At 43.5% G+C, this 22,468-nt stretch overlaps 2 protein-coding genes, 1 non-coding gene and 1 pseudogene across 3 annotated transcripts; 1 reads left to right on the forward strand and 3 right to left on the reverse strand.

Annotated features, from left to right (window-relative positions):
- Positions 1-2,349: 2,349 nt before the first annotated feature.
- Positions 2,350-2,422, reverse strand: Trnak-cuu. Its single transcript has one exon. It is a non-coding gene; the product is annotated as a tRNA-Lys (tRNA).
- On the reverse strand, positions 2,413-4,305 carry LOC114683136 (UDP-glucuronic acid decarboxylase 1-like). Its single transcript, XM_028857310.1, has 2 exons — positions 4,224-4,305; positions 2,413-2,900 (listed from the first exon to the last, which is right to left on the reverse strand). The coding sequence occupies exons 1-2, from the start codon at positions 4,303-4,305 to the stop codon at positions 2,413-2,415; spliced, it is 570 nt and encodes a 189-aa protein (XP_028713143.1).
- Positions 4,306-18,358: 14,053 nt separating this feature from the next.
- LOC114683138 lies at positions 18,359-18,618 on the forward strand (annotated as a pseudogene).
- Positions 18,619-21,318: 2,700 nt separating this feature from the next.
- LOC114683118 (late cornified envelope protein 3D-like) lies at positions 21,319-22,232 on the reverse strand. Its single transcript, XM_028857292.2, has 2 exons — positions 22,207-22,232; positions 21,319-21,824 (listed from the first exon to the last, which is right to left on the reverse strand). The coding sequence occupies exon 2, from the start codon at positions 21,805-21,807 to the stop codon at positions 21,526-21,528; it is 282 nt and encodes a 93-aa protein (XP_028713125.1). The 5' UTR covers positions 21,808-21,824; positions 22,207-22,232; the 3' UTR covers positions 21,319-21,525.
- Positions 22,233-22,468: the final 236 nt, after the last annotated feature.

Here is a 22,468-nt window from a genome sequence, read left to right on the forward strand (position 1 = left end):
ATGTAAGGCCTACAGCTAAGATGTCTCCCCTTTACTGTAACCACCTACTCAGTGTTTACATCAGTATATTTTAAAAGTCTTGACTTATGATTGTCTTTGTTTTGTTACTATAAAATGTTCATGAAATTGCTTTCATTGTTGGAACATGGAATTTGGGATAATCTAAATCTATATTTTTGGGCCATGGTCACTCCCATCTGGGTACATAATGAACTACTCATTCCTTTTGAGGTGAGAGATGTGTTTTTATATTGACAGCATTGATATCCAGCAACAAAAGGCCTTGAAACACAGCAGCGGGGTTAGGCTGAAACCAGTAGAAACTGGCAAACAATTATTCTTCCCCTCCCTGTCCCCACATACCAGCACCATGGAACAGCCCAAAGAGGGGCTGAAAGCCCTTGAGTTGTGGGACCAGTGGCCTATCCACCTCTGTGAACAGGAGAACAGGAGCTGAAATGAGACACTGGGAGACTGTGCAGGCTTCCTCTGGAGGTTGCTGCTGAGATCAGTGGGACCTTTAGTAAGGGCTCCTAGTCTTCTAGCTCCACACACCAGTGCCATGGAATAATCCAAGGGAAGAGCTCTGAAGAACCCAGATTCAGGCAAGACCATGGGTGCTGTTTGTCTCCATGGACAGAGAACAGGGACCCTGAAATGTGGCTCTGGAGATCTGTGGCAGTCTCCTCCACAAGGCTGCTACTGAAGTAGTGGGAACCTGCAGTCACAGCTCTCATCCTGCACTGTCCTACAGAGCACTGTCCAACTGGAGAGTACATCACAGGGGGAGCTGAGGCCTGTGTGCCCAACCCAGTACAGCTGTGCCAGAGATACAGTACACACTGAAACTGAACTAAACTCTACAATATTCACACCAAGTCTGGTTTACTGAGTTTGAAACGGAATTGCAAACCACAGCTCGACCATTTGCCACATGAAACATCACAGGAAGGGAAAGAATTAAAACCTAACCAAGCAAGGAAGGAAGAAATATTGACTGATGATTTTTTATTACAATTAGTTTTTTTATTGGGTGTGGATGTACATATGTGGAAGTCAAATGACAGTTGTCCGGAGTCTGTTCCCTCCTTCTCCTGTTAGTCCTGAAATTAATGAGAGAGAGAAAAACAAAAACAAACAAACCAAAAAAAAAAAACAAAAAACAGCCCCACAATTTTGAGTCAAATTTGAAGCAATTTTAATTCAATACTGGCCGGGTTGATGGACTCTGGCCAGGTCCACCCCTGGGTTCCCAGGCAATGACTACCAATCATGTTATACAGGGCTTTAAAACACAAAACCCACAATTCATTGCATTTTTCACTAGGTCCAATCAGGGGCAAGCACGCATCCTGGCATATTTCCTGCCTACATACCTCCTGCCCACATGTGATCAAGTCCATCAGTGCAGATGGGTCAAACAAACTTGTTTAGGGGAGTGAAAACATGCGGCTTGTTATTTCCCAAGAACTACAGCTCCCAGCATTCCAGGGAGTTATCTTGTCCTTGGGCAAGTGGCACTTGCAGGTTAACCTTGGCTCTTACACCTCCAAGTGGGACCCAAGAATCAAACTCAGGTTGCCAGGCTTAGTAGCAAACACCCCTCCCCACTGAGCCCTCTCACCAGTCCTAATGGTTTGTTTGTAATGTAATCAAATTTCTCTTTTGTTGTTGTTATTGCTATTCTTAAAGTTTCTCTTTTTTTTTTTTTTAAATCTTCACATTTTCAGGGGGAAAAAAAGTCTTGTACTTTAGTTTGTATTCCGCTTGTTCAGGTTGTATGATTATGTGCTCTCTACTTCTTCCTACAGACTGTCCATACATTTGCCCTCTCACTCCCATCTCTTATCACCTTGCTGATCTCCCCACTCCTCTTTAACATTGTAGCCATAGTCTTGCATCCCAGCAGTTTCCCTGAATCCCCTCACAGATGTTTTCCCCTCTATTAATCTAACAGTAATCTCTGTCTTTACCCTGTCTGCTTCCCTTCCATTCCTAAACTCAGTAACTAATATCGTAGCGCACATTGTTTTATGTAGTGGGTAGCCATTCTGACCTCGATCTGGAAGTTCCAACCCCCAATGAGTCTTCAGTAACTGTCATGCCTACAAGGCAAGGCCAAGAGAGGACTCTGAAGACCCAAGATCCAGATGCGCCATCTCTCTTGGTTCCTGGACCCTGGACGCTGGAGGTAGACCGAGCAGAGTTGTCCAGAGAACACCGCCGGACTGTGCCACGCCTTTCCTAGGCCCTGCAACCTACCTTATCCCTTTATTTGTAAGTTATGCCACTAAATAAACCTCCCTTTTAACTATGGGGAGTGACCTTAATAATTTCACCAATATCTGGTGCCCAACATGGGGCTCGAACCCACGACCCTGAGATTAAGAGTCTCATGCTCTACCGACTGAGCTAGCCGGGCTTAGGTTTGGGGATGTACTGGTTATTGGCCTGGTACCCTAGCTCCTTCTGGAAGTCGTGGATGGCTTTGTTCAACCCTTCCTCCCGTGGGACCACAGGTTCCCACCCCAGTACCAGCTTTGCTTTTTTGATGTCTGGCTTTCTTTTCTGTGGGTCATCCTGGGCTTCAGAGAGAAACTGAATTTCACTTCCACTACCAACAAGGTTTTTAATTAACTGGGCAAATTTCAGGATTGTGTGTTCTTCTGGGTTCCCCAAGGTGACAGGGTTGCTGACATTGCTGTTCATGATTACCAGGCCATTCACCAGATCACTGACATACTGGAGTGCTCTTGTCTGAGACGCAGATCCATATACCTTCAGCGACTCCCCCTGCAGTGCTTGTAGGAGGAAGTTGCTGACCACCCACCCATCATTCATGTACATTCGTGGCCCGAAGGTGTTGAAGATCCTTGCCACCCGTACTTCCACACCTTCCCCTGGGTGCCAGATATTGGTGAAATTATTAAGGTCACTCCACATAGTTAAAAGGGAGGTTTATTTAGTGGCATAACTTACAAATGAAGGGATAGGTAGGTTGCAGGGTCTAGGAAAGGTGTTCGGCGATGTTCTCTGGAGAACTCTGCTCCATCCACCTCCAGCGTCCAGGGTCCAGGAACCAAGAGAGCTGGCTTATCCGGATCTCGGGTCTTCAGAGTCCTCTCTTGACCCCACCTTGTAGGCGTGACAGTTACTGAAGCCTCAATGGGGGTTGGAACTTCCAGATCAAGGTTGGAATGGCTACCCACTACAGTTTTATCTTATCTTTGTTGAATTTCCAATAGCTTGACTTTAAGGAGACCATTTTTTTTTTTTTTTTTTTTTTTTTTTTTTTTTTTTTTTTTTTTTTTGGTTAACATGACATTTACACCTTCATGTCTGCAGTTAATAGTCTATTTCAAAAGAAGCACACAGGCCATTCCAAAATCCCAAGTACAGGTACTGAGAAGTTAACTGTGTACTCTCCTCTACCATAGACTACGCTCACTTGACTATTGCAAGTACTTCAATGGAAAGAATACAGCCAACAGAAAACCCAATCAATGCAATTCCCCCAGAGGTGTAAATCTCAGTGTAGTAACATGAAAAAGCAAACACTAACTCCACCGTATTGACTATCAGTGAGAATGAGTGAGGAAATCCCAGATGAGGAATTTTAGAGAATGGTTCTAGGAATGCTTCACAAAGTCAAAAAGGATACAAATAAACTCCTGGAGGGATTTAAAAGACTACAAACAGCTGGATTAAATAAGGAAATGACTACACCAAGTATCTCTTCATTCATAATATATCTGACTTGTACTAATCTATACATCTAAATGTTAGCATTGATCTAAACGGTTTCCTTCCTATAACATTTACATTGTTTCCTTTCAACAAATATCAAAAATCTTAGCAATTTTTAAGTCTATGATAGATTAGTATTAACTAGATATAATAACTCAATATGTCCATGTTCTACATTGTATCAGTTGGACTTACTGCTTTGGCAACTGGAATGCTCTGACTAACTGTTCACCTGTCCCCACCTTTCCACAATCTGTCTGTGAGTTCAACAATTTTAGATCCCAAGTAAATTAAACTATTTGGTATTTAAAAAAAAATAAGGAAATGACATAAGGCAAGGATTCAAAATAGACATGGAGATACTGGAAAAAAAATCAAATTGAGAGCTGGGCTTGTAATATAGTTAGTGGACTGCTCATTGAGTTTGTTCAAACTCCTGGACTTGATTTCTAGACTGTGTTAGTGGTGGTGCATACCTGCCATTTTAATAATCCGGAGTGGGAGGCAGGGTGGGACCTGCAGTTCAAGGTAACAATGGGTATTATTCTTGGAAGCCATGATGGTGAGGGGAACTGACTTTAATGAGATTCTACATCTGACAGACTCTCAGTTTATCATCTTCAGACAGTCACCTCTTAGTATGAGCATGAGACTCGCACATTTCAGTTTCCTGCACTGCCCCAATTTATGTCTCTTGTCTCTGTTAACACCACAGCATCTCACCCAGCCCGTTGCTCTTCTGATCCCCACCCCCCATGGTGACTAGGCAAAGAGTCCAAGTGTTGAGGGGGAATGGTCCATAATGCACTAGAGGGCTGTCCACCTTTTATTCTCTTTTGCTAAGGTAGATACCAGTGGTTTGGGAGAAATGCCTTTGTCAGTGATCATTCATGCACTAGGGACATAGTCCAGGTTGCACGGACAGAATCCTAGAATTCATATCAAACATGGAGAAGACGAGCTACTTATGCAAGGTAATGAGTCAGAGCTGACCTAAGCCAGACTTAGCAACCTTAAAAGGGAGCCAGTGACCACCTGCAGCACTCCCACACTAACAAGAGTCTCAATCTTCATTTCAAGCATTTTACTCATCTGTTGATCTGAAACCAGGGAAAGTCTGTTAAATGGACATTTGTCACTCCTTAGACTCACACATTCGCAAATAAATACTTCCCAACATGTCCCAATGAGCATATCTCAAAAACACGAGAACAACTGTGCAGCTCAGTAGAGACACAGAGCTGCTGAGGCTAGAGGTCGCCCTACTGGGGCTCCAAGCTCTGCAATTGGAGCTGTCAGTGCCTCTCAGCAGGTCACTCACCGCTGACTCAGGTCCTGTTTCCTCTTGTGAAGAGCATGCCTCAGCAATGCTGATCTCAGGGGGACACTAAAAATCACAAAGGGCACAGCTTCAGAATGACTATTCTACTGTATCAAAATTCACAGAGATGTGTAGACTGCACATCTTGACAAGTGCTTATTTGAGTGACTATGTTAATCTAGATATACGATGCTTTTTATTTGCAATTTCTTTACAATAACGTGATTTTATTTTAAAATTCACAAGGAGGAGTTAAGAGAGAATGTTATTTCCTGAACAGAAAGTCAGTGTTTGGTTGTAACATGAAGTAGAGGAAAGACAGGAAGACTTAGAAGCAAGCTAAGCATCTGGGTTGGCCAAACACCAAGGCCTTCGGGACCTCTGTGAGTCTTCCTGTCAACACTGGACTGGCTGAGAGGAAGCGGAAAGCAGAAGTACCAAACTGCAGCAGCTTCTCAACCTCCTCACAGTGTGGCTCTACAGCCTAGGCTAGCTGCAGCCTCCAGAAGCGGACCTCTCCAAAGCCTTTCCTCAAGGTATCTACACACTTCCTGATTGCTTAGCCGTTCGTTCCATTCTGCCCAGCAGAGGGCGCGCTGAACTCCTGTAGCTGAGTCTGTGGAACATCCCACCCTTGGAGAGTGGAAGGGATGATGAGAAGCCGGAGGTATCTCCATTGAACACTCGTTGAAACAACATCCAACAATCTCAAGTTCTTTTTATACAAAATTAAAAAAAAATTCCCATCATTATCACTTTAATAATATTGGGAGAAATTTTTCAAACATGTATTTACAGTTTGAAAATATTTACAGTATTTACAGAAAAGAAGCGATCATAGTCAAAGACGCCAGTTGGCATTTCATGCTAATTTTTGGCATCACCGTTTTCTCTGTGTGCCTCTGCCAGCCACTCTGCGCATCTACAAACATGCCTGTGATGTACAAATGTTCCGGGACAAGCCAGCTATCTTTAGTCGCAAGAACTCAGATATAAGTAGGAAGCCGAACCTGTTGTGGGTAGAAAGGTATTAAACCTCAAGGCTGGTGAACGGGGACAAAGCTGTGGTTTCCGGGAACTAGAACTTCTGAAGAGAGAGCTGCAGGCCTGGAACTCGGTCCTCTAAGGAGGGGGTGTGACTGGTGGCTTTAAGGCTTCTGTGCGAACCTGTGTAAAAAGCTAATGCGGCGGCTGGTCGCGGGCGGGGGTCGGGAGACGACTCCACATTGATGATAATAGCCCCCTTTTGTCTCTAGGTGAGTCTCTCCTCTAGCGTCCATCTACTGACGCATCTTAATGTAGTCCCAGGGGCTAAAGAGGAGAGTGGCTTGCATAGCTCTGGCTGCATAGCTCTGGCTGCTGTAGAGGAGAGGGTTCTAGGTTTCCTGTGTAGACACAGGAGTTTAAGAGTCAAGAGACTGGGGAGCTGGTAGAGAACACAGGGAAAAGTCCTTCCTGCGGGGCTGCTCAGCGCGAGTCCAGGTATAACAACGGCAAAAGGAAGTGAGAAAGTAGAGAGGAGTGCCCTGCAGGACCCCACCAAGAGAGACTTCACTGAACAGTAGAGACAGGGAGGTTATATTGGACAGCCAAGCCCGAGGCAGCTGGAAATCAAAACAAGAGCTTTCATTTCATCGATCCCTTATCCATTACAAGAAGATAAGCAATTATGTCTGAGTCTCAAACCCTGTCAGATCCAATCCTGGAACAGGATTCAGAAACTCGGGTTCTAGCTCTGGCTTTGCAAGAATTTTCACATGTAGCTTTGGACCAACCACTTCATCTCTGCCAGCATCATTTTTTTTTTTTTGAGTGTAAAATCTTTTCTGGCTTAAAAAAAAAGTGTAATGAAAGCATACTGTTGGTTGCTTATAAATGAAGCATTTGCCTAGTGCACCCATAGAATAAAGTATAGCTATCCTAATGGATTTTTACATGTGTTTGGTTAGCAAAATGGTCGAATAAAATGATCTCAGCAGCCAAAATTAAGGGGGAAAGACCTTAAACTCGCAGACTGCACAAGAAGACTGGTGATTCAGGCTGACAGGATTCCTAGTGACTGCTGTCACCACTGGTTCCATTCAGAGCTCTGAAGGCAGTTCACTGTTCCCTTCAGGCTTCTGTGACCTCTGATAAGACGTTTGCAGTCATTGGAAACCATATTCCTTTTGGTAATTCATCCATTTCTCTGGCTGCGTCCGAGGTGGTTTCTTTGGCTCTGGTTCCCATGGCAGTTCGCAATGGCGTCTCTGGGTCTATGTGCTGACGTCCTGGACTCAAAGTCAAAGGTTTCGGTCTTGCTTTCTTCGAGTGTTCTTTTCACTCCGCATTCATCGCCTCTTTCTGAAACTGATGGCGTAAGCTACAGACCTTGTGCTGCTGTCCCACGGGTCTCTGGTGCTGTTAATGTTGTTTTTCCTCTGCTGTTTGGAATGGATTGGTTGTTTGGTTTATTTTCAAATTCACTGTCTCTTTACTTCGCCACTTTGATTCTGCTATTGAATTGGTCCAGTGACTTTTAAAATTTAATGATTACTGCGTGTTTTGAGTTCCAGAATCTCCTTTTGGTTCTCCTGAACATCTTTCTGATTTTTTTATTTTGTTTTGTTTTTTATCTTAATGGTTTGTTTGAACCTTTACAATCACTGCTTTGAAAATCTTCATCTGATAGCCCCAACATCTGTGCCATGGACTGTTTTCTATTAATTGTCTCTTTTATGCATGAGTTGATTATTTTATGCTTCATATTATGCCAAGTAATTAGGGTTTGTATGTTGGACATTTTTAACATTTTAAACAAAACTTGGGGTCCTTTGAAAATCCCATAGAAAATGTTGGTATTTTGTTTCAATAGCCACTCAATTGGATTAATAAACATTGTACAAATCCCAGCCCATATCAGTCAAACTTTCAAGTGCTTGAAGCACTCCCCTAATCTATCCAGAGAGGGCCAACTGCTGTGAGTCTGAGACTGGGAAACAGAATATCTGTAAATTATCAAACCCTTTGTACGTGTCACCCAGTGTTAAACTCTGGCGCTCGTAAACAACTTTATGGGATCATTTTTGTTAACTACTCCCTCCAATACTTTCTGGTCCCCTAGAACTAAACTTCATGGTTTTCCTGCTAAAAAATTATTCTCTAGAACCCTGCTGCCATGTACTTAAATGAAGAGATGGGAGAACAGGAAAAAAGAAGGGCCACACCCTTCTGGACCACAGCCCTACCAAATATAAAAGGTTCCCTTCTCGCAGTGTTGGCTTTTACCAGCCCTCTTGCCGGCTGCGCCACGGCTGCAACAGGAATCACTTAATGTATGGACTGAAAGAAGACCCTGTCTGAGCACGAGGCTTTCAGCGCTTACTCCCTAAGCCAGCACTAGATGGCGCTCGGTGATGCTCGCTAAGCCTGGCAGCGCTTCCAGAGACATTCCTTTAAAGCTGAGAACTGACCGAACAAAAGGTTACCTCACCACCAGGTCTACTTTGACTTCTCACAGTGTGTGCTGGGTGTTGTTTTTAGTATCTGGAGCAAAGTGTTGATGAATGAGAATCTATTTCATGGAATATGTGCGAAGTTTTGCCTGACTTATGTGTTCATTACAAATGAATTATTTCTAATATTCTGCTCTTAATAGAATATTTCTAACTTTTACCCATTTTGTCATTAACTATGGAGTTCCTGATTTCTTTATTAGTAGCAAATATTATGACTGGAGATAGTTAAGATGTGAATGCTGCAGAATTTACGTCAGGTCCCAGTGGAGTCAGTGCCTATGTAATACACGATGCGCCCTTCTTTACCTACTCTAGCAGGAAGGCAAACTCTTAGGACAGTTCATCAGGTGAGCACTCTGCCACCAGAATCTCCCTCCCTCCATGAAGGCAGAAATTATTAACTGCTTTTCAAGTTGTATCTACCAGACCCTATGGAAAACACCGACTAGGAATTCCAAAACTCAAGGCAAGTGTATTTCCACCCTCTTCTCTGAGCAGGGTTCCTCTGGGTTGCCCCAATTTGCTTCTAGTAGGACATAGGCCTCCCTATAGTAGTAAGTCCCCTGCTACTATATTCTGGGATCTGAAATGTTTTGAACCAGAAACAAGACAATATTTCTTTTCTTCTGTACCGTAAGGAATCCCGGTTCTAAAATAGACACAGAAGCGGGGAAGATGAATCTGGGTAACAAAAAGAAAAGTCATAACTTAGTAACATGAAATAGAGTTCTAAATCTTCAGAACGACAGTAAAGTTTCAAAGAGGGCAGGGAAATGGCTCGGCTGGTAGAGCGTCTGCTGTGTAAGCATGAAGGCATGCTTTCAGGTCCCCAGCATCCATGTGAAGTCCAACCTGGCCGCACCGGGAAGAGAGATGAGTTTGCTGGCTCTCTCTGTCGCTCTTCTCAGTGTGGGCACACTAAAGAAATCTCCTTTTTCTGCCTTTCACTTTTTGGAAAAATGGCTCTTCTAATTGGTTGATTGAGAGTATGGGTGTCTGGACCTGATTTGGGTCACAAGGTATAACCGAAGTTTGATAACAATTGCATAAATGTCTGAATTGTCTTGTGAAATATGCATTATTTTCCTTAACCTTTCTCTAATAAGAATCCTCCTTGTATAATACCTACTTCTATTCCATGGCCACTTTTTTTTAAAAAAATCTAGAATAAAATGGTATAGGCTTCATACCATTTTAGTTACCATAGGTTAGTGCTCCTCTGTTGGCATCTCTGGTCTTAAATAACCTGAAAAGGGTCATGTCTTTTGTATATATTAAACGTGGAGACTAGAAGGCACTGGCATTTCTTGGGACTACAGCTAAGATAAACATTGATTTGGAAGGACTCGCCTGAGGATTCATCTGTGAGACATTAAGGAATCATACACATGAATGTTAAGCAGTGTTTTTGTCTAAGGCTTTGGTCCATATGTATATTTTGCAGGTCATCTCACTGCCTTGCTTATTGTACTTGTAATGAATTCTACAACACCAGATTAATACTCATTTTACTGATGAAAAATGAGGCACTGAGATGTTAAGTAAGTTATAGACAGTCAATTCATAGAAGCTGATAAACCTGTCTTTTGCTCCCTATATGTTCCTGCATGCCTTTCACACAGCTCCTTCGCCTGAGAACTTTTTGTGCAGTCAACTCAGCCTGCCCCATCAGAACCTGTAGAGCCCCTGTATTTACAGAACTGACTGACCTCATAAATTTCTTCACAGAACTTTCAGAGGTATTCCCTTAAACCCAGACAAATTCTTATCTAACTCCTAGATTCTCATCAGGTCTATCATCCAAGCTCCACTCTTGAGAACTAAACAAGTTAACTGTTTCTGTGTTCACACTAGGAAGGAACCCTGAAGAAGTGGGCCAGGACATTTTCAGGCGTCCATGCCTTTCTGAGGAGACTAGGATGACATGGTTTCTTCCATGTTCCATCTTAGAGTCCCAAATTGTCTACAGTCTCCGAGGCCTCTATGACTTTCAGCTTGTGAGAGCTGCATATATCCTATTGTAAAGTTTCCCCAAACCACCATAGGGGCTGCCACTCCAGTGGCTAGACAGCATCACTGATTCTACTGAAGCCCAGAGCAAAGAGGAGATGCTCCAACAAGAGAGGTGTAGAAACACTGGAGCCAGGAACAGCCTCAGCTATGGTAGTGGTTCTGAACTGCAGAAGTTCAGACATAGGGCAGGACCAAAAGGAATGTACCAGTGGAATTCCTGCTGTAAGCCAACTCCCTGGGGGCACTGGCTTTGTTCTTGCCATCTCCAACTTCTCATTCATTATCTTTCCTTGACATGATCTCAGTCTTCTTGGTGCTTTTCATTTAATTCAGCAAAGATTAATAAAATACTTCCTGTGCGATCAATTTCCAGTCCGATCCGTCATTCTTTAGGAATGCAAAGATGATACCACCTAAAAACTTACCTGCCAAGCTGTTCATAGTTCAGTGGGATTGGGGGGTGGATCTTATAATAAGAATGAAAAGACTAAACTGGCTCTGTATGAATGAGATGGAGAGGTGGGGGAAGGAGAGAGAGAAGGGGAGGGCAGGATAGAAAGATGAGAAGGGCAGAAAGTAGAGAAGAAAACAGAAAGAAAATAATCTTTGCCTTTCAGAGGTCTCCTCCATTCCTCTTTTGACAAGAAGAACACTAGGCCCCAGACTCTTTTGTCTAAATCCTGAAGATATGTCTATCGGAGTCCTTCTATGACAGAGAGCAGTTCTCTAAAATGACTTCTCTGCTTGGTTTCATTCATGGTAATCCCACACCCTAGCCTTTAGATGGGATGGTCAGTGGCATCATCTTGACTAACCCTTACCCTCCATCTCACATGGGCATTGAGTCACTAAGTCTTGACTATGCTTCCTTCAAAGTCTTTACTAAACTATCTGCCCCACTACTAGCAACTGATCTCTCTTCCTTCTGCCTTCTTTGTAACTAGGTTAAAGGAGAGGGTGGAACCCTCATAATGTTTTCATAATTGGCATAAATACACTGATACCTGGATCTGCAGAATCTCCAATCCATTGACTGCCTCCTTGGAATGTCCAGGCTGCCCAGAGGTGTCCAGCCCAAGAAAAGGGTGTGTCTTAGCGGTTTCATCTTGTCCATAGATTAAGCAGAAAGAGGCCACTTGAAAGCTTTCCATGGGACCACTGTAGGTGGGATGAACATCAATATATACCATGAGCAGCATCGCCTGCCCTGCTATGTGAGAGCCTCCACCTTTCCCCCCAGCTCACAGCAGCGCTCAGAGGCCAGTCCAAAGGAAGGTGCCTTCTGCACAAGCCTCCTCCTGTGCTCTGGTACCCCAGGAGGAGGCCTTGCCTGAAACCAAAGAAACTTCTCTGTCAATACTCACAGGCTTTGGGAAAGGAGAAGTGAGAATGAAAGGAAACAAAGGGAATGGGAAGAGGGTGGCGCACACAGAGAAGTCCAGATAAAGGAGTCAGCCCTGGAACTCCGTAAACCTAGCACAAAGTGATTTGAATGTTGGTCAAGACACTGCTGTCTCCATGGGCTGGGTCTCTGAAGGCAGCTAAGAGCTTGGCCAAGGTCGTGTATACTTATGAACAGACACAAACTTTTTTATTTTTCTAGAATGAAAGGGTCTTCATAAAGCAATTGTCCTGGGGAAAGAATTCTTTTCATTACTTACTTACTTTAACCTCATATTATCTGTATAATATTGTTTAAGTTCAAAAGAAAAGTACTTAGATGCTATTTGATACATCTGAGTCGACGATGACTTGATCTTTCTGAGATGAGGTGGCAATGAAACCATCAGTCACACTAAACTGAGCAATTCTCCAAAGTGACCATCTTCATCCAGCTCTGAATGTATTCCCAGAGCATCTTATTGTGGTTCTGACACAGCTGCTGCCGAGGATGACCCCAGTCCTGCTATCAAGACTTTAGGGTAATAGGCAGCGGTGGGGACTTCCACAGCTGCCACGCAACCAGACTGCTGGAGACCTGGGTCTGGAGGACTCGTAGGAGCAGCATTAGGTGAACCAACAACTCAAGAAGCAAATGCTTCTACAAATATTCTTCAAAATACAAGCCCAAGACCAGACAAGCTTCAAAATATGAATCACTCACCTTCATTTATAAGTAGTCTATAGGAATTGAGAGGGTAGAAAAAGGAGGAATTTGCCAACACAAGCATTTCACCAGCAGATGTGTGTAGCAGGAATCTTAAAAGATCTTATTAATAAAATCAAACCGAGGCGAGTTATTGGGGTCCATGCTGGTAGATCAGAGAGACAGAATAAGCCACAGCTATCTCACCTCGCTGGATCCTCAGCTGGTCTTGTCTCCTCAGACTGGAGGCCTCTGAGTACTCATCCGGAATGGGTCTCAGCTGAATTACTGCTCAAAAGCCTGAAGCTTAACCAGGCCAAGTGCTTAACCAGCCAAATGCCTCTAGTTTCTGGTCCTCACGCCTTATATATCTTTTTGCTACCACCACTCCCTGGGATTAAAGGCTGGCTTTCTGGGATTAAAGGTGTGTCACCATGCTTGGCTATTTCCAATGTGGCCTTGAACTCACAGAGATCCAGAGGGATTTCTATCTCTGGAATGCTAGGATTAAAGGTGTGAGTGCCACCATTTTCTAGCCTTTGTATCTAGTGGCTGTCTGTTCTCTGACCCCAGATAAATTTATTAAGGTACACAATATTTTGGAGAACACAATACCACCACAGATGTGGGTACATTTCTCAGCCTCTGTGATTGGCACACATACACCTAAAAATACATTTAATTCATAGAGCTAATTCTGTTAATTACTATTTAGAAAATAATCCCCTTCCCACTGAGCAGTGGTGACACTCATCTTTTGGTTTATACAGAAGACTCCAAAACAGCATTTGGTATAAAAATAAGCAGAAATTCTCACTCTCTCCCAAATGTTGCTATCTCCTACACTGAGATCAGTCACTCACTCCATTAAGTGAAATCAACACATACACACACCCACACACCACCACTACCACCACCATCATCACCACAATCTCAGCCTAATCCAGTTGAATTCAGCCTTGATTTCAAATAGTCTCTTCCCTGGTGCTGATAAGAATCAACTGGAGTGTCTTCTTTCCCCTCCCTCTTTTAAACAGGTTTTTCTTTTCTGACTTACATTTAAAGGCAGGAGAGGGAGAATAAAAAAAAATACCCCTTCATTTGGTCCTGCTATTGATTTTTCACCTTGGCTTTCTGAAGGTGAACATGTGACCTGCAGGAACTCCCAGCAGCACAGCAATGATGTGGTTCTCTCTCTCTCTCTCTCTCTCTCTCTCTCTCTCTCTCTCTCTCTCTCTCTCTATCTATCTATCTATCTATCTCTGTGTGTGTGTGTGTGTGTGTGTGTGTGTGTGTTTGTGTGTGTGCTTTGAACATAATTGGGCCCCATAATATCATAGTGAGTGGCACTATTAGGAGGTGTAGCTTTGACAGAGTGGGCATGGCCTTGTCGAAGGAAGTGTGTCACTGTTGGGGCAGGCTTTGAGGTTTCCTATGCTCAGGATACCACTCAATGTCCCAGTCGGCTTTCTGTTGCCTGCAAGATGTAGGACTCTCAGTTACTATGACAGCACCATGTCTGCCTGCACACTGCCATGCTCCCAGCCATGATAATAATGGACTGAACCTCTGAAACTGTAAGCAAAGCATCCCAACTAAATGTTTTACTTTATAAGAATTGCTGTGGTCATGGTGTCCCTTCACAGCAATAGAAACCCTAACTAAGACAACTAACAAGGTCCAAGTTCAACTGTTAGGAAAAAGAGTCACCAATGGTCACAACCTTAGAGCTCAATAAACTGTTGCCAGCAGAATTACATGTCTACAGTTTGGTTCTCAGCATCACGGTGTAAACTGCTTTTCAAACAAGAAATTTGGATTGCCTAGATATGTTTATTTCTAGGGAGAAGAATCCAGATTCTGTTTTGAATTTATCAATACCTGCCACTTGGTGCAGCACCCCTTTGCCTGTAGACAGTGTAATACTGTCATACTCAAGTCTGGCCATCTCCTGCGGTGTCCATTTGCCTTATCAGATAGAAAGCAATTAGGCAAATTGCATGCTGCCCACTTCCCTTGCTCTGCCAACTCTTTCTCCCCAACTAACCACAACAGGGTTAGAGAACAAATATAATGTGGGGAATCTAAGCATGGATTGAAATGCTTGTCTAATTTTCTTGGAGACACTGTAACCTTATAAGTAGCCCTTTTGGAGTTCCGTGAAGTGTAATGGGATGTGTTGCTCCTTTTCACTATGAGGAAGAGAAGAAACATGCCACAAACCTTTACTCTAAGATCATAATCAATTACTAGGAGTCCTCCGATTTCCAGCCTCTGTTTATATGGCTTTAAATGAAGGTGGGGACAATCAGTGAAGTTGCAAGGCACTCTTCCCAGTGTAGAGTAAGTTCCAGTTCCACAAAGCTACATTTGCATCTATTTTCCTCAGATGCAATAGAGCTTTACATCCTATTGTCCTCTGCTTTGGAGATCCAGACAAAATCATTTCACAACAGTAGGTAAGCCTCCAAATATTCAATTAACAAAGTTTTAGGAGAAATGGACCAGAGATTTATCACATAGAAAGAGTATTGGGACCTAGACAAGAACCAGAACTGGGAGCAGAGGAGATATGCTTAAATCAGAGACCAAGTCAGCACACCCAGGCTTTTTATCCATGCTTCTTATAAATGATTCAACTGCATTTTATATGATATGGGGGTGGGGGAGAACATGATGAGGATGTTACTTAAAAATCCATGCTATCTAAAAACCCATGACTGATTTTTCTGTAGCATATACAACATGATGACCTGAACTGGAAGGGAAATGACTTGTCAATTGTCACCTAGACTTGCATGAAAAGTCATAGTCTTGTCAATTATTTTGTCGCTGATGTACCTTGGCTGAAAGGTAAGCCTGCATTGTGTGTTCCTACTAGGTCAAGTGGCATAACCAGATGATGAGCTCTTCCAAAGGTTCAGTCAGCTGAATCAGGTTCAGTCTTCACAATTTCTCTGCAGGCCCCACAGTGTCAGAACACGAAGGATGATACTCATGTATACTCCACCTGGAATTGGCAAATGCTCGGGGAGAAAAGACTAGTTAATGAGTCACTCTTCTGTCCTCACAGGGTGTCTTCTCTGCATGTCCATTCTCCTTGCAGGGTGGGGATAATGACTCACCTTCTCCAGGATGAGAAGAAGCACCTAGAATGAAATCCTCCAATAGGAAGTCAAGGTCTGAGAAGTCACCAAGAAGTCTGCTTGTGTTCCATGACAACTCAAACAGATGTCTCTGGTATATTTTAATCATTGAGCTCCTAACTAATCTCGGTATTGTGTGTTATGCCCTGGTTCTTGCCTGGTAAAGGCCCAAGATCACCTAAATTTGGATCTTTAAGTGGCCTGTGCTTATGCCTAAAGAGAATATCTGACCAAAAAGTTAAAATATTTACTTCTGCAGGCAGTTCTGAACTGGACTGCAGAACATCACAAATGACCTGAATTTCTCCTTCAGGAATATTCATCACTACTGTATTTGGTACTTATACTATTCATCTGAGAACAGACTTTGTTTTTTAAACTTTCTTCCCAGACTCACCATTTAGTCTTGCATTTCACCAATGCTTATTGTCATCCTTTGTAATTAACTATCTTTATTACAGTATCTCCAAGTAAAGTTAGGAAAGAGAGTGTTGGTAACATAGAGTCAATATCACTTCTAGCCTAGTCCTGAGGCTGACTTGGAACAGAGTTCAAGAACTCCATTGCATAGACTGAAGCATGATCCAGAAATATTCCTGCCTGTCCCAGCCTTTCACCAGCTCTCCCTCTGGAGTGCTCATTTTCTTATTCATAATTCTATAACATCTCTTTCTTTTGGCACTGGGGACAAAACTCACAGCCTCATACACACAAGACAAGCACCCTACCAACTGAGCTACATCACTAGCTGAAAAATTGCAGGATCCTTTAAAGAACCAGAAGTATTGTACACACTCAAAGTAAAGTGAAGAACAGAGAAAAAGAAGGGGTAAATACAAGAGCAGTTAATATTATTTAAAAATCCATGACTATTTTTCTGTAGCATCTACAACATATTATATTATCTTATTAAAGATGGAGCCACTGGCTAATTTTATCATTGAGGTAATAATTAAAGTTAAATGAAAATGACATTGAGTTCATATGATTTTGCCATATACAAACCTCAAGCATCATTGTGACTATTTGGTAAGAGAAATTTATGCAACTCCATCAGACTCATCACTATCAACAAAATCTTCATCAATATGTATGACTAGATGCAACTTCACAAACCCAACAGACAGATGTTCCTTTACCTTTTCCTTGTGATTTCTGTTGGCCCCGGAGATGGAGGTTACAAGTTCATATAATCTGATCCTCTCCCACAGCTCTCCTCCTCTCAGCACTCCATGCTTCATTGCAGATGCAGGAAGTTCTCAGAAGAGGTTCTAACCTTTCAAACCAAGGTCCAACCCCATTCGTTTGCTTACCCCCTTATGTAACCCTGTCTCATTACCAAGATCAATAAACAACTCAATCAAAACCCATATGGAAGGAACTAACTTATCTATCATCCACTAAGGGACTCTACAAAGAAGTGGGAGTGACAGCCACAAGCAGTGGCCCCCAATTGTTTGCTGCCTTTCTACACCTGTGGGCACTGCCACGTAGTCTACATGGTCAGGCTTAGGAGTTCAATTCTCCGTCTGTCCTCCCGAGAGGCTAAGAGCTAGTCAAGGGCAGAAATATGCTCTGTTTGTCTCCATATTACCAGTGAACATGAAGAGCATATTCTGAGGAGGGTTATGTGAGAAGAATGAAAATGTACAACTACTGTGGCTGCCACAGGATTTGAGCTGAAGGTAACACTCATTCTGACTCTCTTCTTTATGTAGGTAATTCCTTGAAATGTGCAGAAGAAAATATTGCAAAGCTGGTCTTTGAAGCGTGTGATGATATCAGCCTTCCCCTGGGGTAGAACAAAGACACATACGTATGTGTGTACCATAAAACCTAGCTCAAGATAAAAAGGTCTGAAGTCCTGGGTTACTTAGTATACAGTCAATGTTAGCCAGAACTAATAAGTGCTCATCTTGAGAGTGGACCTGAGTCAACAGAGTTGAGCAGACATGCCTGTGGTTCAACATGGAGATTTCCAGGAAGACAGGTCCCTCGCAGGTGGCAGAGGACCTGGTAGGAACCACAACAGAGGAAAAAGGAGATAAAAATGAAGATCTGTGAGTCACGGCAGTGTTCTATGATGATATTGACCTGATGATCTCATCCCTTTCCTCTCGTGCCTGGTGAGACACTTGCTGACTCTTCAACCCTCACTGATCATCACGTTTTTTTCACAGACAGGTGTGACACCTTGGAAGGCAAAGGGTGATTGTGTGTCTTGTGCACTGAGTACCTGCAGGGGGCACTGTTCACATATGGTCTTTGTGAAATCCTGTCTAGTGCAGCACCCAGAAGCTGCCGAAAGAGAGCAAAGAACCATAGGTCACCTGGCTAATTTAATTCCAAAACAGTCCATTTCCCTTCTCTAGATCTTGGATGAATGAAAGTGTAAGTATCTCCAACTAAAGTAAAGAATGAGGAGACAGTAGCTTGAAGCTTATGTGTTGGCATATTTTGTTTTGTTTTACTATGTCATTTTATTTTAATTTACTTTATGCAGGCTCACTGATTCCTGCTGAAATGTCCTGCCACTGAACCAGCAACTATGTCTGGCCCTCCCAAGTGTTCCTTGACCAAGTGTCCCCCAAAGAATTCAGTACAGTGTCTGCCTGCAGCCTCCTCCTTCTGTGCCACAAGCTCTGGTGGCTGCAGTGAACCCAGTTCTGATGGCAGCTGCTGCTTAAGCCACCACAGTTGCTACCGGTGCCGCAGACGCTGGGGTTGGAGTCATGACTCCTGTGGTAGCAGCTTGGTCAGCAGTCTAGGGATTCTGCCTGTGGGCACAGCTCTGAGGGCTGCTGCTGACTTGTAGTCTAGTCATTTGAGAAACCATTGGAAAACAATCTGTTAAATTCCTGGAACCAGGACCAGACACTGGTGTATCTTCCTTTGAACTTAGATGTTCCATGAAGTAGGGTGATGTGGGGTGGACAACAGCAACCAGGGTCTGTTGACTTTCCCCCATTATTAAAACTGTTGACTCTACTGAGAATACAGAAGTCACTCTCTGACTTCCAAACATCCTACACAGTCAAGCATTTTCATGCCTTAACTTTTTGCTCAGGCCTGGATTTACCTACCCTCCACTGCCGATTACTACCAAAGGGATGCAAATGCAATAGCCTACAGAGTGAGAAACTACAGGAACCAACCTGGAAAGTGCTCATTCAGATGGGCATCTGTTCCAAGGGAACAGAATCCTTGTTTCCATGGTAACCCAGTGCCTACAATCATACATACCTGGCACATGGGATACTCAACTACTATTTGGGAATCAAATGATTATAAAATGAATTGATGGTTGCTGGTCTGGCTTTGATAGCATCCTAACTGTGACCAGAGACTAGAGAGAGACATCAAAATTAACATATGAATGAAGCTGTGAGTAGATGACTGGGGACCCTTGCTTACATGGGCAATATGCAGTAAATATAGCAAACATGGGGAGAGATAATAAACATGACATAAAAACATTGGGAGAAGGTGGATGCTATATAAATGATGATGAAGGGTCCTGAGAGCCAGCACTTCTGATATCACGCATTTCCCCTGCTCTCTAGCCCACTCCCATTCTCCAGAGTGTGCTTCTCTTTATTAATAAATATTTCTATTTCTAACCATGTGTCCCCAATACAGTTCTCCGTCCTGGGGTGAAGAACCTGTAAAGCTCAGGAGCTGCCCTCCCCGATCTGCTGCTCTAGCTCTGACCCTTGTCTATAACATGAACAAGTTCACAGAACCAATTTTTCTTCTACCCACCTGGACCTCATCTATCCGGAACAATTTCTAGCAACAATGTTAGATGTAATTAATTATATGGCTATCCTAATAACTAGCCAGGGTTGGGTCATTAGCTCTCTTCTTTCTTTCCTCATCCCATTAAACTTCCCAATATGGTGTGCTGTGGTTAGAATCTTCTGAACCCTGAGCCTGGTTTCTCAGTTTTCACATTAAAGATGTCCAAATGATGAGAATTAGTATTTCAATAATGTTTTGAGTAATTACATATACTAACATGAGACATTTAGTTTTCCAAGGGAACGACGACGACGTCGACTGTCCCATGTTTTGGAGCAGAGAGGTTAGACATTTTGCTCAGCTGTTGAGTCTCCAGAGCTGGGATTTGACCTGCTAATCTTCCCTGATGCTATGTGCAGCTGGAACTTGACTGATAAATCTTAGTCTATCCACCCTGAAATGTACATGTTTCCCATGAGCTCCAGAGGAACCAGCACAGATTAACCAGTGTTTATGATTCTAGGTGTTTGACATAGCTAAATGTAAGGACATGTGTTCTCAAAAATAGCGTGTCCATTCTTTTCCTTTTGTCTGAGATTCATTTTAATTCTGACTCTGCAGAGTATTCCCCAAGAGCATCTCAAGACCATGAAGCCTATCATGTGGTTCCTCCATCCTGCTCCAAAGGAAGTCCCATGCCGGTGGCCACTCTTTCAGAGCACTCTGTCTCAGTCAGTTGAGTGACTTGAGTAACAGAGCAGAGGTATCACCGACTGCCATTGGGTATGGTTCCTTCTCTTTCATAAGAAAATATATGTCCAAGAATAATAATACAAAGCATGTTTCCGGTTGGCTTTTAGAGCAAATGAAAGAGCAGAGCTATTCAAGGTATTTTATTCCAGTAAATCCCCAATGCTTTACAAGGATTTTTGTCCATAGTCTAGAGCCTCCACGTTCAGCCTCAACTGTGAATGTAGGCAAGGTCTGGGCACCTTTCTGAAGTTAGTTCAAGAACCATGGGGCATATATTCTGTAATATTTCAAAACCTAAGCCATCAAAGTGAAGTCACATCCACAGCTCACATGGATAATGACCACCTTGGTTCACAGTACAAATAAGTACTGCTCCGCTCCAAAGTTGAGGCAGGTGACCCGAAACAGGGTCCTTTACCAATCACACATCATTTTGCCTCTCCGTCTTGTAAGAGAAGTTGAAGTCTACAATCTGTAGACATCCTTTTTTCTCAGTTTTTTCAGCACCTACAGCATTTCATTTGCATTCAGGAAAATTCCCCCACTCCAGTTTCTCCAGAGTTTACTCATTTTTCAACCACCCAGTTCACCTTCTGGCATCTATTATGTGTAGCTTGGCTTGATCTTCTACCTACAGACCTTTCTTCACATCCTCCATCCTTCTGCTCTCATTCTTGCCGCCTTTCTCATCCTCCCTGTCATCTTACACAGAAAGTAGGGATTTCAGTATCAGATGATGCCATCTCTCAAGTTACACAAGAAAAATAAGCCCTTTTCCCAAGACGATCTTCAGAAACCTCCAAACACTTCCCTTTATTCCTACCCACATGTCTATGCTGGAAGTTCCTACATAATCCCTCCGTATGAAGAAGAATCTAAGGCACAACTCCTTCATTTCCAAACTAAGATAATCTCAGGTGTTGGGCATATTGGACTTTCGAGAGCTGAGAAAGGAAAAACCCAGTGAGGAGCCTTGGGTGGAGTACATACATCAAGGGACAAGTAACACAAAGGTGTTGTTGAGAGTTTTATTCGCCTACATGGCCACGCACAGGTGATGTATCTCAGAATGAGAAGATAACCAGGCTTTTGGAAAATCCATCAGAAGAGTCCAAGCACGCTTAGCCCAAGGAAGATTCAGATGCCTGAGAAAGAATGAGTCAAGATGAGGTTACTGCTTGGTTTCCTCTGAACTCTCTTGCTTCAGCCTCAGGATCCAGGTCAGCAGCAGCCTCCAGAGCTGTGGCCACAGCCTGAACCCCCAGACTGCTGGCCACTGCCACGCTCACAGGAACTGGACCTGTGCCTGCATCTGTGGGACCTGCGCCTGTGGTGGCTCAGGAAGCAGCCTCCCTCAGAGCTGGGGACACTGCAGCCCCCAGAGCTTGTAGCACAGCAGGAGGAGGCAGCAGGCAGACACTGTGCTGTGCTCTTTGGGGGGCACTTGGGGGAGGGGCACTTGGGAGGAGGCTGGCACTGCTTCTGGTTCTGCTGGCAGGACATATTGGCAGAAATTTGACCTAGAAAAGTATAATAGAAACATTGTAGAGAGAAGTTTCCGGTGAACATCTATTGACTTAATCTGTCACATACATGCCTCCCATGATCTATTGGCTTCCTAAGCCAAGATCTCTATGAGACAAACAGGAGCATGGAGGTACACACCCATCTGTATAAAGCATCTCACAACTTTCAGATAGATCAGCATATATCCCTAGTAATGCACTCAGAACAATGATAAAAAGCTCCCTGACCAATACAAAGACTTCTTCCTCCTTCACCATTACCACCCCCCCCCCCGCCACTGCCAACTGTGGGCCTCTTCCTCAGGTTCTAGTTTAGATCTGGCTTGTCTGTCCCACGCACCCCTACATGATGAAATCGTCCCAAATGGGCACTTACCAGATGCGAAGGAGAGGGGAGAAGTTCTCAGCAGACAATGGATAAGGAGTCCAGGGCAGGAGCCTTTTTATTCAGTGTAGAGCTTGTGAAGCATCATCCAAGCATGTTGCTATTTTCACAATAGAGGAGGTGACAGTGCTAGACACTTCCCAGTTACTGGCCTCCAGGGCTTTCCTGTGCACATGCCTAAAGAACTCATGAGGTGGAACCGGGAGGCACTGTGACTGTAAAAGCACTTCCTTTTGTTCTTCCCCAGACTTTG

This window comes from Peromyscus leucopus, chromosome 6, assembly GCF_004664715.2.
Source record: "Peromyscus leucopus breed LL Stock chromosome 6, UCI_PerLeu_2.1, whole genome shotgun sequence".
Lineage (NCBI taxonomy): Eukaryota > Metazoa > Chordata > Mammalia > Rodentia > Cricetidae > Peromyscus > Peromyscus leucopus.